General features: G+C 36.5%; 1 protein-coding gene across 3 annotated transcripts in view; it reads right to left on the bottom strand.

The window, feature by feature from the left end:
- Positions 1 to 18,469, bottom strand: part of LOC136032051 (carboxypeptidase M-like) — a 103,662-nt gene that overhangs the window by 31,662 nt on the left and 53,531 nt on the right. Inside the window, exons 1-3 of one of the 3 annotated variants that reach the window (XM_065712155.1) lie at positions 11,771 to 11,927; positions 5,473 to 5,641; positions 2,501 to 2,670 (exon numbers count right to left, since the gene is read on the bottom strand). In XM_065712155.1, coding sequence (XP_065568227.1) covers positions 2,501 to 2,670; positions 5,473 to 5,627 — 325 coding nt within the window. In that variant the 5' untranslated portion in view covers positions 5,628 to 5,641; positions 11,771 to 11,927. The other 2 variants (XM_065712156.1, XR_010618631.1) reach the window with 2 other exon arrangements.

Consider the following 18,469-nt stretch of genomic DNA (forward strand, 5'->3'; position numbering starts at 1 on the left):
CGGTTTAGCTCTCCCACAAAGGAGTACAATTTAAACGAAAATTATAAATAAAATTCAACATGTATGAAAACCCTAAAACCACTATCCATGCCACATAATTTTTTTTGTCTTTTTAGAAAAAAAGATGGTCACGCATCCGTTTTTTCCCCACGGTGAACATATCAGGCCAGCAGTCGTACATTATTGAAAGAGGGTTCATTTGAGTGAACATACTTAATTCTTGAATTCTCAGAGGCCATACTGGCCTGCACTATACCATTCGTCTTTAAACATACATGCAGTCCATGAAAAAAGAAACATTATTAAAGACCGCTTATCCAAAAAAACATGGCTATTGAGACTGCATAGTAACACATGATATGTTAGGGAGCTGCTCAATAGATTCTCCAATGGGGAAGAGGGTACTAAACCCCAAAAAACTGTTTTAGACCCAAGTCTCAAACTATCGATGAGTGATACTTCTTATAAATTGGAAAAAATATTTGGATGACTCCATATTTAGCGTCTCACCTCCCTTTATTTGGAAGAATATACTTAGATGAATACAGTATGAGGTGTGCATTTTGGTCACTGATGATGCAAAAGGTCGACACTTATTGTGAAAACGATAGCTTGTTTTAAAAAATTATGCTTCAAAGCATTGTTCTGTAACAGTTGAATTTTAATTTTATGCGTGGGGTTTGAGGGGGCGGCAGTCTTTCCTATATTTAGGGTAAGGCTGGATAAGGTATTAAAAACAATACCCAATGAAATTATTCCGTATATCGACGGGTCTGTCCCATTCTAAGTCCTTTACATTGAAGTTTAACTTTTTGTCCCGAATGCTTTAAAGTTTCAAGGACATAAAAATGAAAATATTTTCCCAGGCTTTATCTCAGGTCTATTCATACCTGGAAACCAGGATCTTGTACGATTTTTTCTTTTGTTTTTTACACAATTATTGAGATTTGTTCGTCATTCAAGTTTTCTCCATTGTTGCACCACTGAATCGTGAAATGAGACATTTGGAATCTTTTCCTGTTTACAGAAGAAGCATAACCGAACGGTTGTAACGCCTGATTTACCTCCATATTATAGTTGAGCATTAGACACATCAATAGAGAATTATAATCGTTCGCTTTTAAAGAAACATAGATTACTATGAATAATAAAAGTATTATTGCATAACTTAGATTTTCAGCTGTCCAATAATATATAATTGTCTTTTCAAATCCTATTTTGTAACATGATGTTAGGGTTATATTCTTATACAATTGTAATCATTTAATCACTGTTAATTATTGCATAGTATTATTGCATAGTGCGCATTATTGCATAGCTTAGATTTTCAGCTGTTCAATAATATATAATTGTCTTTTCAAATCCTATTTTGTAACATGATGTTAGGGTTACATTCTTACATAATTGTAATCATTTAATCACTGTTTTTTTTTTACCCAGTTAACTGGCAAATAATGGAGTGTTTGTCTTTTGATAGAGCAATCAGGAAAGTTATAGTTTGTAGGGCTCCATGATATAAATTTTTTTTTACTCATTTTCTGCAGATTTTTCACAAACATTCCTTATTTTCAAACTTGACGTCCGATAAGCGTGCGGAGCGAACTATATAACTGCATACGGAGGTTTTTTCCATTAAAAATTAAGTTCCCATGTTTCCTTAATTCTTTAAGATGTATATTTTTTTGTACCGCTGATCTATAATCCTAAAAGAGCAGATAAGAAAATCAATATCATTTTTTGCACAATAATTGGCTCATGAATTTCATCATTCTGAAAAATGTTGTTTTTGAGGAAGGGGACCGGGAGGGACGGTGTTAAATGGTGACAATTTTTTACAGAAAGACCTGTTTTGGACACTCACCCCACAAAAATTTTCCGTATCTTTTCTTCTTGGAAAAAATATATAGGGACACGCTAGACGACAATACAGTTTTTTACCATTGCAAAATTGAAAATTCAATTGGAAATTTTCATTGTCTGCGCAAGAATCACCAAACGAGGTGATTAATCACCAAAGAGGATAAAATAATAATAATGGAAACATTTAATTGTAAAAATTGAATTGATCTGATCTTGACGTTTGCAAGACTCACTCGCAGTTCTCAAATAATTAAGACCCAGGCAAAAATGTATGCCTGCCTGCAGACATAAAAGTGGTTATATTTTCAAAAAAAAGGAAAAAGGAGCCTGAGAGACGTAAAACTGTATACAGGTTTCAGAATAAGAGCCAGTAGACTTCCACTCATGCATCCTCACTGAAATTGGTTTAAAGTGCCTTCCTCAGAACTAAAAGCGATAACATAGAAATGCATTATTTTTAGGTTTTCCCCCTTCTCTCCAAGAAAAAATTCGCTTTCTCATCCTCCTCCTCCAAGGTCAGATATGTATCTGCATAAGCCCCTGGATGGTCAGAAAAATAGTTCAAACTTATTATTATATTTCAATTGCGGTAAGTATACATTTCGGTCTATATTAACATTCTTTTAACAAAATAACTAACCTTGAATAGACTTTCCAATCGAATAAAACGATGTAATATGGGGATATTGCGCATTGATTTCTTGTAAATATTGTGTTAGTTCATCATAGTTATGATACCTGAACTCCAAAGGTTGCAAGCGAACATCAGAAAGAATTGCGTTCAATGGTGGAGGGCCACTAATTACTCGTCTAAAATATGAATAAATACTTTTATTTCAGCGCTTAAATATACAATAAATAGTAAATTGGTTCACACTTGGCATTGATTCAAGAAGAGCTCTGCATCTTGTGACACTCTGAACTATCTGAAAAAAAATATTCATTTTCAGCATATTTGAAATAATTTATCAGACAAAAAAAAACCTATATTAATTGCAGCACATCACTGAACACCTACTTTATTTTGTGCCTGTGATATATATTTTACATTTCAAAACATCAAAGTTTCATATTCCTTGTCAAAGTTTCGTATTCTATTTTTCTGCAGGATGTTATGTTTTGATGTAAGACTAGCATCTTCATAATATTCGATGGCTTATATTTAGCTTTATCCCTCTAAGACGTACATTTTTAATATTACTCTGTACATTTTTTCACATTGAAAAATAGGTTAGTGATTGGATGAAAATTGAAAAGAAATTGGCTTTTCAAAGTGAGTCTAAACAGCTTTCCATGAAATAGTTTCAGTAAAACCACAAATCTGGCTCAGTAAATAAATAGATCTGAAAGGACGAATGCGATGATATAAGTAGCTTGTCCTTTCGGCTCAAGTTACGCCTGGTGTTTTGTCGTAAAATCGCATCACAAGAGACAAATCTCAATTGTAGCGATTGGTCAGTGTCCGTAGCTCCCATCCCCACGTTAATGTTCAGCCATGGAAACAACAGTGTAACGTGTTATACAAACAACACCTATAGCGAGCATTTTTCAGTATACAATCAGAGTCAATGAGTTTTAAAAGGTTATAGGAGAGTAAAACCAACGCTATAGTTTTTTTTTTCTTTTTTATGCCTGTTCTCTGAAGCTCACAGGAGAGTATACGCTAGTTTTCCTCCCTTTTTTGTGCCCCGTATAAGCACCCAAAATAGAAAAATGCTTCTTTTTGTACTATTTCTTTTGCACTTTTTTGTATTATGGTCAGTGGCCTGTATCTTGGTAATGGTAAGACCAGAAAATTCGGAACCCATCTGCAGTATAGGGATCCTGAAACAGAGAATGTAAATTTCTCTAACATTTTCAAATTTTCTATAAATTTGTTTTGCCCAGCCCTACTATATGATATAGTCTGAGCAGGAAGCAAAACGAAATTATTTTTTCCCCGAAAATAAACTTGGAACTCATGTGGCCCTGGACTTGCGTAAAACATGGAATTATCTGCAATTCATGAGATCGAAGGTTCGATCTCTTTCATTTATTTCTAGTATTTTTGAATTACAGGTTTTTAAAATTAACAGGTTTATGAAATTTCCAGGAATTTTTGATGCAGGTCCAGAAATAGACCGAAGCAAGTCCAACTGAGATCGAGCTCATAAAGGGGAGAGGAGGGGTTCTCACGAATCTGGACATTTGCACATCAACCAGAAAGAACTTTCCGATTTCAAAGAAATAAAATTAAAAGAAAAAAAAAATTATAGCTACTGCCTCGGCTATAATTTCCACAGAAGGGGGATTTCCGGAGTTGTTGGAAAAATGATTAGAAATTCATTTTCAAATGAAAATATGCTAAGGAGTATTTTTCAGGCTGAATGGTCCGCAGGAAAAATTTACGGAGGGGAGGATTGTCACCAAGGATGTGATTGTTCGGAGAAAATTTACGGGGGGGGGGTATTTAACGAGGGATGAACTTTCCAAGGATGAGTTTCCCCTGAGGAGATGGAGTTTTTCATGGAGGATGAGCCAGATTTACCAGCATTATTTGCAAAACGATCAGAAATCAAATATATAAAAAAACAAGTCTTTCAAGTGAAAGTAAAGAGCAACGTTAAAACTCAAAATGAACTGAAATTATTCCACATATGAAGGGGTTGCCCCACCCTCAATACCTTGCTCTTTGCGCTAAAGTTTGATTTTTCGCTCAAATTTTTTTAAGAACGATACCCTGAAACACAAGGACCGTTTAATTAGAACAGAAAGCTTTTATAAAAGTGCTGAAAAGTCGGATAAATTGCTTTAAGCAGTTTACGCTCTTTACGCTAAAGTTTTTTACTGTTTTAAAAAGTAGAGTTGAGAGAAAGAGTCAAACTTCAGCGTACAGAGCGTTGCGTTGAGGAGGGAACAGCTCCTTTCATATACGGAGTAATTTCTGTTCGTTTTAAATTTTAATGTCGCTCCTTACTTTCGGTTAAAAAAGCTTGTTTTTTTTATTTAATCAAAACTCAGAGGCGATAGAAATTTACAAGAGAAGATACGTACCCATGCAAAGCAGAAATCACTCAGAACAAGAAAATGGTAAGCAGGTGGTGCTAAACTGAAAATGTTATCGAAATATCTTGTCAAACTCAGGATTGGATGGCGACCAAGCAGATGTAACTACTGTAGTTGATCATGGTCTCAAAAAATGAAAAAATAACTAAAAAAGCTTGACACAAGTAGGTTCACTATAAAGAAAATATTAGACTATGAGAAACACACTAAAAGTATCAAGATTTCGAGTATAACAAGTCAACATGTCCCTCCTCCAAATTTTCCAGGTTTCACAGACATCAGGGAGTCCTGGCTACGAAAGACAGCACAGAACAATGGAATTACCCCCATTCATTTTTTGGCAACAATGCAATGAATAGAAAAGTTTTCGTTGGTCAGGAAGCAGTAAAAAAAAAGGAGAAAATCATGATACGAGTGGAATGATTTATATGCCATTAGTCCTAATGCCTATGCAGTACAAAAGTGATTACCGTATGAGATTATTAGGACAATATAAACCTTGTCTAAGTGATATCCTTCGTAATAGTCGAATAATACAGATAATCATAGTCTTTGAGAGATACATACCCTATGGATTCCTCATTTGGAAACACGAAAGACGGCTTTACATTGAACTTGCGGAATTCTGGTATTTCGGCACCTCTGACATGCTGGATAAGGTAGCAGTAGAGGTATACAAACACAACGACAAAGGCTGATGTATACAACGAAGCTAGTTTCATTCTACTGACCTCACCTGTAATCAAAAGAAATAATTTGGTTCGTCTCAATCTTAGGAATTAGGAATCACTTTGGAGAGTATCATCTAGGAAAGTGAACCCGTGTCCCACTCACTGGTGAACTCTGTTATTGTCAGCTTTGTCTTAAAAGATTTCCGTAGTCAACATTTTCCTAAATAAAAGGCAAATGCAGAGCATCACATGCTTCTTTTGATTAAGAATGGATAAAATTAAAACTAACAATAAACCCCAGAAAAGGAAGGAAATTTGATTTTTAACTGGTTTATTAAAAAAATTGATATGGGTAAAAATCTACACCCAACGTTTTCTGTTTGAGAAGTCCTGAATTTTAGTATATATTCCTCAGCAAATGGTAAAATACTGAAAACTTGAGCTGTAAATGACAGGAAAAAAATGGAAGTAGAAATGATCAGCTTTTAGATATTCACAGATGAATGAAATTTCTTGTGTAAGAGATATACAAGGATCAAAAAAGTGTTTTCATGTTCTTAGCCCTACCTATTATATACTTGTAAGCTAGAGCAGAGTTAGGCAAAAAAGCTAAGAAGATGGCGGGTGGACCAATCCATTCTCCAGCCAGTTAAACAAATATATATTTAGATACCTATTTAAATATTAGAGTCAAGAGGGTGGAGGGCAAATGAAAACATACTGGGAGAAGAAAAGAGTCACAATATTTTGGCAGCTAGACCAAAGCGTCTTTGGGCTCGTGTTCTTCAAATCTCGAGAATTATTAGTTTTTGAAATAATTTTGTATTTTCCCCATAGATTACACTAATTTTGGTGTTACTTTTTCGAACTTATATCCCCCTCCCCAAAATAAGTTTCTCCATACGCGCTTAGCCAGCTTAACTTCTATGTAAGATCGTCTACAAAAATATCGAGGCTATCTTAAAGTCGATTTGATCTCTACTGCAAAATTTAATGAACAACTCGAGTAACTGGGGTGGAGTGGGATAAAGCATATGCCAAAATACTCTTATACATCCGACAAGAATAATAAGAGAATACTATTAACTACGCAATATATCAGCTCTATATAATCAAAATAAAGAGGCAAATTTATAAAAGCGAATGTTCATAGCTTGAAATATTTCTCCTAGTATGTCTGCGAAGGTTGTTGATTCAAACACATAAATAAAAAGGCATGAATAACCAGTGGCGTAGCTAGGGAGCAAAGTAGACAGCAGACCTCTGAGGAGGCATCAACCTAAAGTTTTTCAATGCAATTCAAATTTTCAGAATTTAGTCTTTGGAGGGGGAGGCCGTGTCCTGAATTGGTTTTTATATATTACATTTCTCTTAGCCCAATGAACTACTTGCTGTACCTTACACGCTGATAAGGGACAACATATTTTCTGGCACGTTTCCGATCCCCCTAGTTCTTCTCCCTAAGGAAAGTTGTCAAAATCTCAACATTTAATCAAATCCCTTGAAAAGCTCAAACCTTTACTTTTACTTAAACTTGTTCTGCGCTTGTTGTGGAGTCCACCAAAACAAATTATGCATAGGATAAATTTTCAGTTTTTTAAGTTAGAAGGCAATCCCAAATGATTTGCATGGGAAAGTACCAGATGTGTCTTTTTGAGGTTTACTAATGCAAAATACTGGGTGTAGAACCGTCGTAAAACTGCAATTTCTAACAAATAGTATTATGTACTTATTTTAGTGTATTTCAGTCACGAGAGTTGATCTAATTCTAGGGTGTATATTGAAAAGAATGTCCAAAATGGAAATTTTCAAATATAATTGCACATGTAGTCCTCAATTTGGAAAAAAAACGGATAGATAAAAAAAAAATCACAGATAGTGTCATTTGCTGGTTTCTGGCGTGCTCAAAGAACCTATTTTTTCATTCACACGTCGTGTGATACCTATTAAAAACATATACAGTGGCGGAGGTACGTTTGGTCTAAAATTTCCAATGCGTGCATCATAATAAAAAAGTATTAAGTTACGGCATCTTTTATTGATTAAACAATATTTTTACAAGCGCTTCACTTTATAATGATCTTTCTATGACTGTTAGCAGTAGCGCTGCCTAAAAAAAAGTTAAGTGGACTTAATGCACTTTTATTTTTACCAAGCCACTTCGTATGAAAGAGTTGTAGAATCTTCAGAAAGGCTCGTTTGATAGGAAATTAAAGCTTCTAGTACCTTTGTAAGAATCAAAAGTGATCGTAAGGCAACCAGCCCACTCCCATACCCTCTTATTTCCAAATACATCCAATTAAAAATTTGTGTTAGCCACTAAAAACTTTACTGTAACGAGTGAGGGGTAGAGGAGTTGCAGCCCTCCTTATATAAAAATAACCCCTGGTTGTTGTTAGTTTCAATGCTACTCCGTGCTTTCAGTTGAAAAAACTTGTCTTTTTATTTAATTTCTGATCGTTTTTCAAGTCCTGCCGGTAAATCCCCCCCCCCCTTCGTGGAAAATTTTTGTTGGAAAATCTTCCTCCCAAAAAAATGCTCCCCTGGAAGATTCTCCGGGAATTGAAATACAGTCTCACTCTTCTATTCCCTTCTTTTGACTGCCGCAGGTTACCTAAAAAATCAGCGAATAATGTTTCATTCTCTCCGGTTGAAATCACATATTTGTTCAAGAAAGTTCATACGTAACTATGACTGGATTCTATTTAAAATTGCCCCTGCGACCACCCTAAGTAATGTGTCTATTTTCACAATAGCCCTGTCTTTCCTTCAAAAAATAGGAGTCTTTTTTTTGGTTCCTAAATGACACTGACTGATTTATTGAAAGTGAAGAAAAAGGCTTATTGCACTGATGTCTGATATCACTGATGTCGCCGGCAAAGATTCCTGGATCTTTGCCGGCTGTTATTTTTGAAATATCAGCTCGAGTCTTATTAAGTTTAGTTGAGGTCCACAGTTAAAATTGCAATGACCGTCAATAGACTTAAAAAAAAATAACTTAGTAATACGGATATTATGTTCTCGGAGAACGAATGTTTGAAAATTTAAAAACATTAGACAAATCATGCCAGAGCCAAGCCTGCAGCGTTGAAAAAGTACGAAGCGATTTCTCTCAAGGCTATAATTTAAAAGAAAAAACCGACTACCTTGTTTAGAAAGGATGGTCAGGGAAACTTTTGAAGACTCAAAATAATAACTCTCGCAAAGACTCTCAATCTAAGTGCAAAAACAAATTAGTGGACAGAGTTGGTACAGAAGCGAGCCAAGTCTGGATTCAGTAAGAAAATGAGTTCGGTCCTGACACGTGATAAACACAAGCCAAGCCCTAACTTACTTCAGACTTAATTAGTGTAAGCACGAATAAAGCTTTGGATCAGCATAAATGGCCCAGCATTCAAGCTTCAGTCTGATTCACTACGATACTGAGCTAAGTCCTCACTTGGTGCATATCAAACTGTAGACTAGCATGGGGCAAAAAGCAGCTGAGTCTTGAATCAGTGAGAAAATTACCTAAGTCCTTACTCAGGGCAATAAACGACCGTTTCTTTATTTCTCAAGCTGAAAATCTTCAACAGCTTTACAAATATTCCTATAATTAGCAAATAATAGACATAAAGTGAATTCAAAAAGGAATAGAAACTATTAAAAAGGAGTTTTCCGAAAACAGTATTTAAAAGTAAAGAGCGATATCATAACCTCAACCAAGCAGAAATTAAAGCATTTAATAAGTCAACCGTGTCTTGGGGGCGGCACGGCCAAAATTTTTGGTTAAAGGCAATTGTTTTAGCATTTTGTAGTTCACATAAAAGCAATCAAAAGGGAAGAATTATCACGTTATTTTGCCCCAGGCGTAGCCAACCTAGGAATAGTTCTGGGTTTTAGACGCTTAGATGGGGGCTCAATCGACTGAAAGTTCTAGCGACCTTTTTTGGACCAAAAGTAATTGAAAACACACCATGGTGTCTCCCTTTCTTTGTTTTGTCCCTGGTTATGCTCACAACTTCCCATAGCATTATAGCTATTTCACTTAGAACGATGGAAGAATGAAAGTCCTGCTACAAGGGGGAACAGAGCCTTGCAGCTACAAGGGCCGAAGAGTTTACAAATACCCCAGGAAAAAATGGACCTGCAGGTCTGCGAGGCGTGCTGAAAGATAAACAAGTCTCGATTTGGCGAAAAACCGAGTTAGTTATTGATTAGTCCACTCTAGGTGGACCTGATTTAACATCAAAGCGATGCAATTTCAAATTCTGGAACCTCAGTGATTCAGTGCGAAAACGACTTAAATCTTGATTGCGTCTTAGCCCTGAATCTTCACAAAACAAACAAGGTTCTTATTTGGTGCAAACGAGGTAAGTCTCCACTTGGTCCAAAAATAGAATAAGTCCTGACTCAGTGTAGAATCGACAAAATCCGAGCTGTGAAGTTCCGGTGACGCTGAAAGAAAACGACTTAAGTCTTGACTCATTGAAGAGCCAGCCAAGTCCGAACTGCAGGCGTAATTAGGTCCAAAACCTGTTAAGTCCCGGTTTGACGAAAACCGTAGTTAAGTTATGGTTTGTGCAAAAATGAGCTAAGTTCACACTTGGTGGAAAATTATACCTAGCCCAGACTCTAAATTTCTATTTATTGGATTTTCAGAGATACTTTCAGTTTAATTGTATCCCAGCCCACCTTTCTCTCTAGTACCTGGAAAAAACCTAAACACTGGGCTTGTTAAAGATTTTGGATTAAGACGTAAGTAAGAAATGAGCACAGAAAAGTATGACAACCAACAAATTCCCAAAATTAGTGTTTTACCTAGGGCTTTATCCAGGCCTTAGAGGGGGGAGGGGGCTAGAATGAAATTAGACTGGAAGTGTCTCGGAAAATCCAATAATTTGAAGTTTCATGAATGTAAAGAGTGAGAATTTTGCTGAGTGAACTTCTTTATTTGGTCTAATTTGTAAGCTAAAAGATGAACAAACTCTTGAGGCGCCTTTTTCCAAATATATCAAATGCCGCTAATTGCTAGTGTCACAAGTTCTATTTCGAGCCCTAAAAGGGGTTCTAAAGCATACGGTGACACGTGGTTCCTTGATTTTTTTTGGGTTAGTAGAATTTAGAAAAAAAGAAATGTACAATAACCGCTACCGCCACAATTACGCACCTGTCCCTTTCCCTAATGAGTTATCTTTCATACCTATTTGTCATACATAATTGTTTCATAGTGTCAAATAAAACCAATTAAAAAAAATAAAACTGCCAACTTGTGTCAAGGTGCGAAATTTTGCCACCTGGTACATATCTCAGAAAAGCACGCCTGCTGCACATTTCCACCACGCTTGGGCTACTCCTTAAGTTCTTGGTCCAGCTCCAGTCCCCAAAAGGCCGTCACAATTCCGCCACGTTTGACACTCGCCACCTAGTGTTCATGATTTCTGAGAGAGTGACCCCTCGACTTTTGTACATCCCTAGGATTACATCTGACCCTGTTAGGGAATGGGGGAGCTGGGGCCCAATAACAACGGAAGTAATTACTATTTGAAAACAAAAGTGAATGGAGATTCAAACGGCATATTTCTTTTTTTATCAGATCTCTTAGTTCTAAGAGGCCTAGTAAAAAAAAAGAGCAAGGTTGTCAATCTAAAGGCCGTTTTATCGCAAACCCTAAATAGGATTTGCGATAGCAGAGATTTGTATAGTCTATTTCAGTTTAATAATTTTGTGTCAGCTGACTATACAAACTAAATACTATAAAACATTACGGTAAAATAACTAGCCTAGCTGGAATCATAAGGCTCGTATAGCTTTCACCATATTGGCAATTTGAGGCGTAAGAGAGGGTTACACAATGCCTCAACTAGATCACTATCTGATTGCGATAGAAGCTAATGCAATAAAAGCCGTACAAGATACATGTAGCTGGTTGAACATTCGCAATTAAATATGCGTGCATACCTCAGTAGCACAAACATAACGAGGAAATTTTTCCAGAAACGTGGGCTATTGATTGGACAACGCCATATTTCCTAATCCTAATCTAACTTGCTAAGTTGATGAAATTGGTTGACATACTTGTCGTAGTTTGCCTCTTAAACTACAAGTAAAGTAAAAAATCCAAATAGCCGCACATCTATAACCAATGGATACTAGCAAACGCATGAAAACACATAATATATTTGATGGTAATGCTAATTCAAGGCTTTGCTTACCAAAATTTCCGAATTTCACCTTAATCCTGCCAACCTAGTTATTATACTGAAGAACCGTGACGTAGCGGCACAAAGAACAGCTGATGCGTCATCATAGCGGGTATTTTCACGCTCTGGTACCAGCTTGAAAACGGTGAAGTTAGGAAGACACTACTTATCCTGTAAACGGATTTAAAATGAGGTCAAGTTTGACAAAAGATACGAGACAAGTATTGTCTGTCAATTGCTTGTATTTTCAAAAACGTGTTTTTTTAAATGAAAGTAAAAGAAAACAAAATTAAACTTGGAATATACACTAAAAAATTTAAATAAAAAGCTAAACTGTGAAATAAAGAAGTTAAGCTCTTTATCACGTTTCACTTGATTTAACAAGTCAGGGCGTTTATTCATTTAAGTATTCAGAAAAAAGAGTTAAACCTTAACATGAAGATCATAATAGGCGCTATAGCGCTGCCTATGTAAAAGGTATATAGTTTTAATCGATATAGTTTTAATCGGAAGATTTTGAGAAAAAAGGAGAGAGGAAGGAAGCCTAGTCGCCCTCCAATTTTTTGATTACTTAAAAAGGCAACTAGAACTTTTAATTTTTTTTACGAACATTTTCATTAGTAAAAAATATACGTAAACTTAAGAATTAACTTACGTAACGAACTTCTACATTCGTATGTTTTATTGCGTATAAGAGGGAGTTCACCCCTCGTCGATACCTCGCTCTTTGCACTAAAGCTTAAATTCTGTCCCAATTCCTTAAGAATGACCCTTGAATCACAAAAGCCGTAGAATAAATAGTTGAAATTACTAAAAATACTTTAGCGTAAAGAGCGAGGTATTACGAGGAGGAAAACCTCTCATATGCGCAATAATTTCTGCTCGTTTCAAGTTTTAATGCTGCGCCTCACTTTTAGTAGAAAAAAACTTCATATTTATTTTTTAATTGTTTTTTCTAAATAATACTAAAAAATCTTGCACCCTCCTTCATTGCAATTCTCTAACCCCATGAGAAGTTTTTCCATGGAAATATCCTCCCACGTAACCTCCCCTCAACTCTCCCTCCCAAACCAAAAAAATCCCCCTGAAAACGTCCGTACAGTTCCCAGTAACCATTACTATATGTAAACACAGGTCAAAGTTTGTAACTTACAACCCCTCCCACGGGGACTGCGGGGGAGTAAGTCGTCCCCAAAGACATAGCTATTAGGTTTTTCGACTATGGTGAATAAAATGGCTATCTCAGAATTTTGATCCGTTGACTTTGGGGAAAAATGAACGTGGGAGGGGGCCTAGGTGCCTCCAATTTTTTCGGTCACTTAAAAAGGACACTAGAACTTTTAATTTTCGTTAGAATGAGCCCTCTCGCGACATTCAAGGACCACTGGGTCGATACGATCACTCCTGGGAAAAAAACTAATAAACACGCATCCGTGATTTGTCTTCTGGCAAAAAATGCGAAGTTCCACATTTTTGTAGATAGGAGCTTGAAACTTCTACAATAAGGTTCTCTGATACGCTGAATCTGATGGTGTGATTTTCGTTAAGATTGTATGACTTTTAGCGTGTGTTTTCCCCTGTTTTCTAAAATAAGGCAAATTTTCTCAGGCTTGTAACTTTTGATAGGTAAGACTAATCTTGATGAAAGTTATATATTTAAAATCAGCAATAAAATGCATTTTTTTAATGTAACTATTGGTATAAAAACTCCATTTTTTAGCGTTTCGGTTACTATTGAGCCGGGTCGCTCCTTACTACAGTTCGTTACCACGATCTGTTTGAAAAGGAGTTAATTCAACTATAAATTGAAAGCTCTAGTGCCCTTATGTATATGGGGGGGGGTCAACCCCCACAGTCCTCGAGGACTACAAGTTAGGCAGGTTGCCCATTGTTAACACATGAAGTTTTTTTTATAGAAGGGATGATCGTATAAACTTTGAAGGGGCCTCATTCGATTGGAAATCGGAAGTTCTAGTGTCCTTTTTAAGCGTCAAAAGGGATCGGAGGGCAACTAGCCCTAATGACCTCTTTTCCCCAAATGCATCCAATCGAAACTTTGAGATAACCACTTTGTTCTTAATAGTTCAAACATCATATAACCATGCCTACAGGGTTGACGAAATCCCCAAAGTCTGGGGGCAAGGGTTTTAAATTGTGCCCTGGAGGCATATAAGGTATTCGTGCAAGGGGTAGTTGTATAAACTTTAAATGAGGCTCATTTTACTAAAAAATGAAATTTCCAGTTCTCTTTTTGAGAGTAAAAAGTGATCAGTGGGCAACAGCCCCCCACTCCCTCTTTTCCCCAAATGCATCTGATGGAAATTTTGAGATAGGTATTTTGTTTAAAATAGTACAAATATCATATAACAATGCCTCCGTGGTGATACAACTCCCCAGAGCCTGGGGTAAGGGTTGTAAGTTATGCCCCAGGGGCTTATAAGGCTCTTATGGAAGGAGTGGTTGTATAAACTTTGGATTAAGCTCATTTGATTGGAAATTGGGAGTTCTAGTTTTCTTTTTAATAGTCAAAAGTGATCGGAGGGCAACTAGCCCATTCATGCCCTCTTTTCCACAAATGCATCCGATCAAAACTTAGACACAGATTTTGTTAAAAATAGTCCAATTATCACGTAGCAATGCCACCGGGGTTGAGAAAATCCCCCAGAGCTTGTGACAAAGGATTGTGACTTATGTCCCGGTGACATATAAGGTTTTTATTGAAATTGAAAATTCTAACGCTCTCATCAAAAACCAAAAGTGATTGGAGGGTAACTAGCCGATGGGCACTCTGTTGAGCCTTTCAGAGAATGTTGAGGGGAGCGTTGAGCTAGATCAAAACGCGTTATGTGCATTAGGGTTGTCAAAAGGGCGTAACTCAGGAATGACTAAATATATTAATTTTGAACTTTCAGGAAATGGTAAGTGTTGGGGCTTCCTGTCCCTTTTCTTTATTTTTTCAGATAAATAGCCTGTTTTCCTTTCCTTCATAACATTTGCTTAGATTTACCGATAATATAGTTTTCAATTGCAAGCTAAACTCTTGTCGTCAAGGCAACCATTTCGCGAGAGAAAAATAAGTTGAGTGGACTAATAATTCTGTATGACACGGGCTGGCTAGATTTCAGGTCATTGATTCCTAATATATGCGTAGGGCAAATTCAAGTGAAGGCTTAATACATTAGATTGGCCCACTTCACACTGAGCCACACCCCAAGTGTCAAGATTCTTTCATACGTTCAACTTCAAATACTGTGTTTTAGTCTGTTTTGAGAGTCTGATTTAAGACTCTGTTTCGAGAGTTTATTTTCAGAGTTTATAGATATATGTTTTGTTGGAATGACCTTTGGGAGAATACAAGTGAGTTATTTTTTACAGCCGTGTAAGATAGTTTTCCCAAAACCGAGGCAGGGTAGAAAAAGAGTTCGCGAGAAATACTGTCGTTAGCATATCAACAGGGGGATTCGTTCACCCTCCAAAGAGATTGCTAGATATATTAGTGGTGATATAGGTTGCGGTACCCTTGGCCCTGAGTTTAGCCATTTTGATCGTTCGATGAGGTTACCATACTCTAACGAAACAGCCAGCGGCACTGGTGTGGCGTTAGAGAGATGAAGTAGCTGGTAGCCTCAAGGCAATCAGCATAGATAGTGGTGCCAGTGTTGATTATACATTATAATAGTGGTGGCGGCCAGTTAAGAGAAGTTATCAGGAGATAGCTAAAAGAATCAGGGTTTTCCAAAGATTTAATTTAGTCTATACAGTAGCCTACTCTGATTGCATATAAAAAATTGCGGAAAAAGACAGCATCAATTAAAATATTACAAAAGTCTAAACGAGCGTAGCCTAGTTGGAATATAATACAATTTTACGAATCAATATATCACGCAACTAATTAGCTTGCAAAAATAATCAGCAAATTGAGATGTAAAAATTTATCAAACAGTTCGTGGTAACGAACTGTAGTAAGGAGCGACCCGGCTCAATAGTAACCGAAACTCTAAAAAATTGAATTTTGATACCAATAGTTACATCAAAAGAATTGCATTTTTACGTTGATTCTAAATATATAAGTTTAATCACATTTAATTTTACCCATCAAAAGTTACGAGCCTGAGAAAATTTGCCTTATTTTAGAAAATAGGGGGAAACATCCCCTAAAAGTCAAGAAATCTTAACAAAAATCACGCCATCAGATTCAAAGTATCAGAGAACTCTATTGTAGAAGTTTCAAGCTCCTATCTACAAAATTGGGGAATTTTGTATTTTTTCCCAGAATACAGATCACGGGTGCGTGTTCATTTAATTTTTTCTCCCAGGGGTGATCGTACCGAACCAGTGGTCCTAGAATGTCGCGAGAGGGCTCATTGTAACGGAAATAAAAGTTCTAGTGCAATTTTTAAGTGACCGAAAAATTGGAAAGCGCCTAGGCCCCCTTCCACACTAATTTTTTCCCAAAATCACTAGATCAAAATTTTGAGCTAGCCATTTTGCTCAGCATAGTCGAAAAACCTAATAATTATGTCATTCGAGTCGACATAACCCCCCCCCCACAATCCCTGGGGAGGAGCTGCAAGTTACAAACTTTGACCATTGTTTACATATCGTAATTATGAAAGTAAAGGTTATTGGGACCTTTACAGACGTTTTCAGGGGGACTTTTTCACGTTAAAGCAGGGTCAGGGGAAGAGGGTCACGTGGGAGGATCGTTCCATGGAGGAGTTTATCATGAGGGAAGAATATTTCCATGAGGGGGTCGCTGGATTTTCTAGCGTATCTAAAAAAAAAACAATGAGAAAACAAATAAAAAAAAAGTTTTTTTCAGGTGGAAGTAAGGAGCAGCATTAGAACCTAAAAATAACAGAAATTATTACGTATATACGGGGGTTCGTCTCCTCCACAATAACTTACTCTTTACGCTAAAGTATTTTTAGTAATTTCAACTATTTATTCTACAGCCTTTATGATGCAGGGGTCAATCTTAAAGAATTGGGACCAACTTCAAGCTTTAGTGGAAAGAGCGAGGTATTGAAGAGGGGGAGAGCCCCCTCATATACGTAATAAAAATATAAAAATATAGAATATTGTTACGTAAGTTAATTCGTAAATTACGTATATTTATTACTAACAAAAACGCTCGTAGAAAAATAAAAAGTTATAGTTGTCTTCTTAAGTAGCCAAAAATTGAATGGAAATAGGCCTCCTCCCCCATCCCTTTTCTTATCAAAATCGTCCGATCAAAACTATGAGAAAACCATTTAGCCAAAAAAAAATTAATATGCAAATTTAGTTTTAATTATTCATGTGCGGTGAGCCAAAATCAAAACATACATTAATTAAAAATACGTTCAGAGATTAAATAAAAAAAAAAGTTTTTTAACTGCAAGTAAGGAGCGGCATTAAAACTCAAAACGAACAGAAATTATTCCTTATATAAAAGGGGTTGTCCCCTCCTCAACGCCTCGCTTTTTAAGCTAAAGTTTTATATTGTTTTAAAAAGTAGAGTTGTGAGAAAGAGTCAAACTTTAGCGTAAAGAGCGGGGCGTTGATGAGGAAGCAGCCCCTTTAATATACGAAGTAATTTCTGTTCGTTTTAAGTTTGACTCTTTCTCTCAACTCTTCTTTTTAAAACAGCAAAAAACTTTAGCGTAAAGAGCGGGGCGTTGATGAGGAAGCAGCCCCTTTCATGTACGAAGTAATTTCTGTTCGTTTTAAGTTTTATTGTCGCTCCTTACTTTTAGTTTAAAAAAATACGATGTACCAATAGCTACATCAAAAGAATCGCATTTTAATGCTGATTTGAAATATATAAGTTTCATCAAGTTTAGTCTTACCCATCAAAAGTTACGAGCCTGAGAAAATTTGGATTATTTTAGAAAATAGGGAGAAACACCCCCTAAAAGTCATAAAATCTTAACGAAAATCACACCATCAGATTCAGCGTATCAGAGAACCCTACTGTAGAAGTTTCAAGCTTCTATCTACAAAAATGTGGAACTTTATATTTTTTGCCAGAAGGCAGATCACGGATGCGTGTTTATTTGTTTGTTTGTTTTTTTTTTGTTTTTTTTTCCAGGGGTGATCGTATCGACCCAATTGTCCTAGAATGTTGTGAGAGGGCTCATTCTAATGGAAATGAAAAGTTCTAGTGCCGTTTTTAAGTAACCAAAAAAAATTGGAGGGCACCTAGGCCCCCTCCCACGCTAATTATTTTCCCAAAGTCAACGGATCAAAATTCTGAGATAGCCATTTTATTCAGCGTATTCAAAAAACCTATAACTATGTCTTTGGGGACGACTTACTCCCCCACAGTCCCTCTGGGAGGGGTTACAAGTTCAAAACTTTGACCAGTGCTTACATACAGTAATGGTTATTGGGAAGTGTACAGGCGTTTTCAGGAGGATTTTTTGGTTGGAGGCAGGGGTTGAGAAGAGGAGGATATGCTGGGGGAACTTTCCATCGAGGAATTTGTCATGGGGGAAGAAAATTTCCATGAAGGGAGCGCAGGATTTACTAGCATTTCTTAAAAAAAATGAAAAAATAAATATGAAAAAGTTTTTTTCAGCTGGAAGTAAGCAGCAGCATTAAAACTTAAAACGAACAGAAATTATTACCCATATGAGGGGCTCACCTCCTCCTAATACCTCGCTCTTTACGCTAAAGTATTTTTAGTAATTTCAACTATTTATTCTGCAGCTTTTGTGATTCAGGGGT

This window comes from Artemia franciscana, chromosome 10 (genome assembly GCF_032884065.1).
Source record: "Artemia franciscana chromosome 10, ASM3288406v1, whole genome shotgun sequence".
Taxonomy (NCBI): domain Eukaryota; kingdom Metazoa; phylum Arthropoda; class Branchiopoda; order Anostraca; family Artemiidae; genus Artemia; species Artemia franciscana.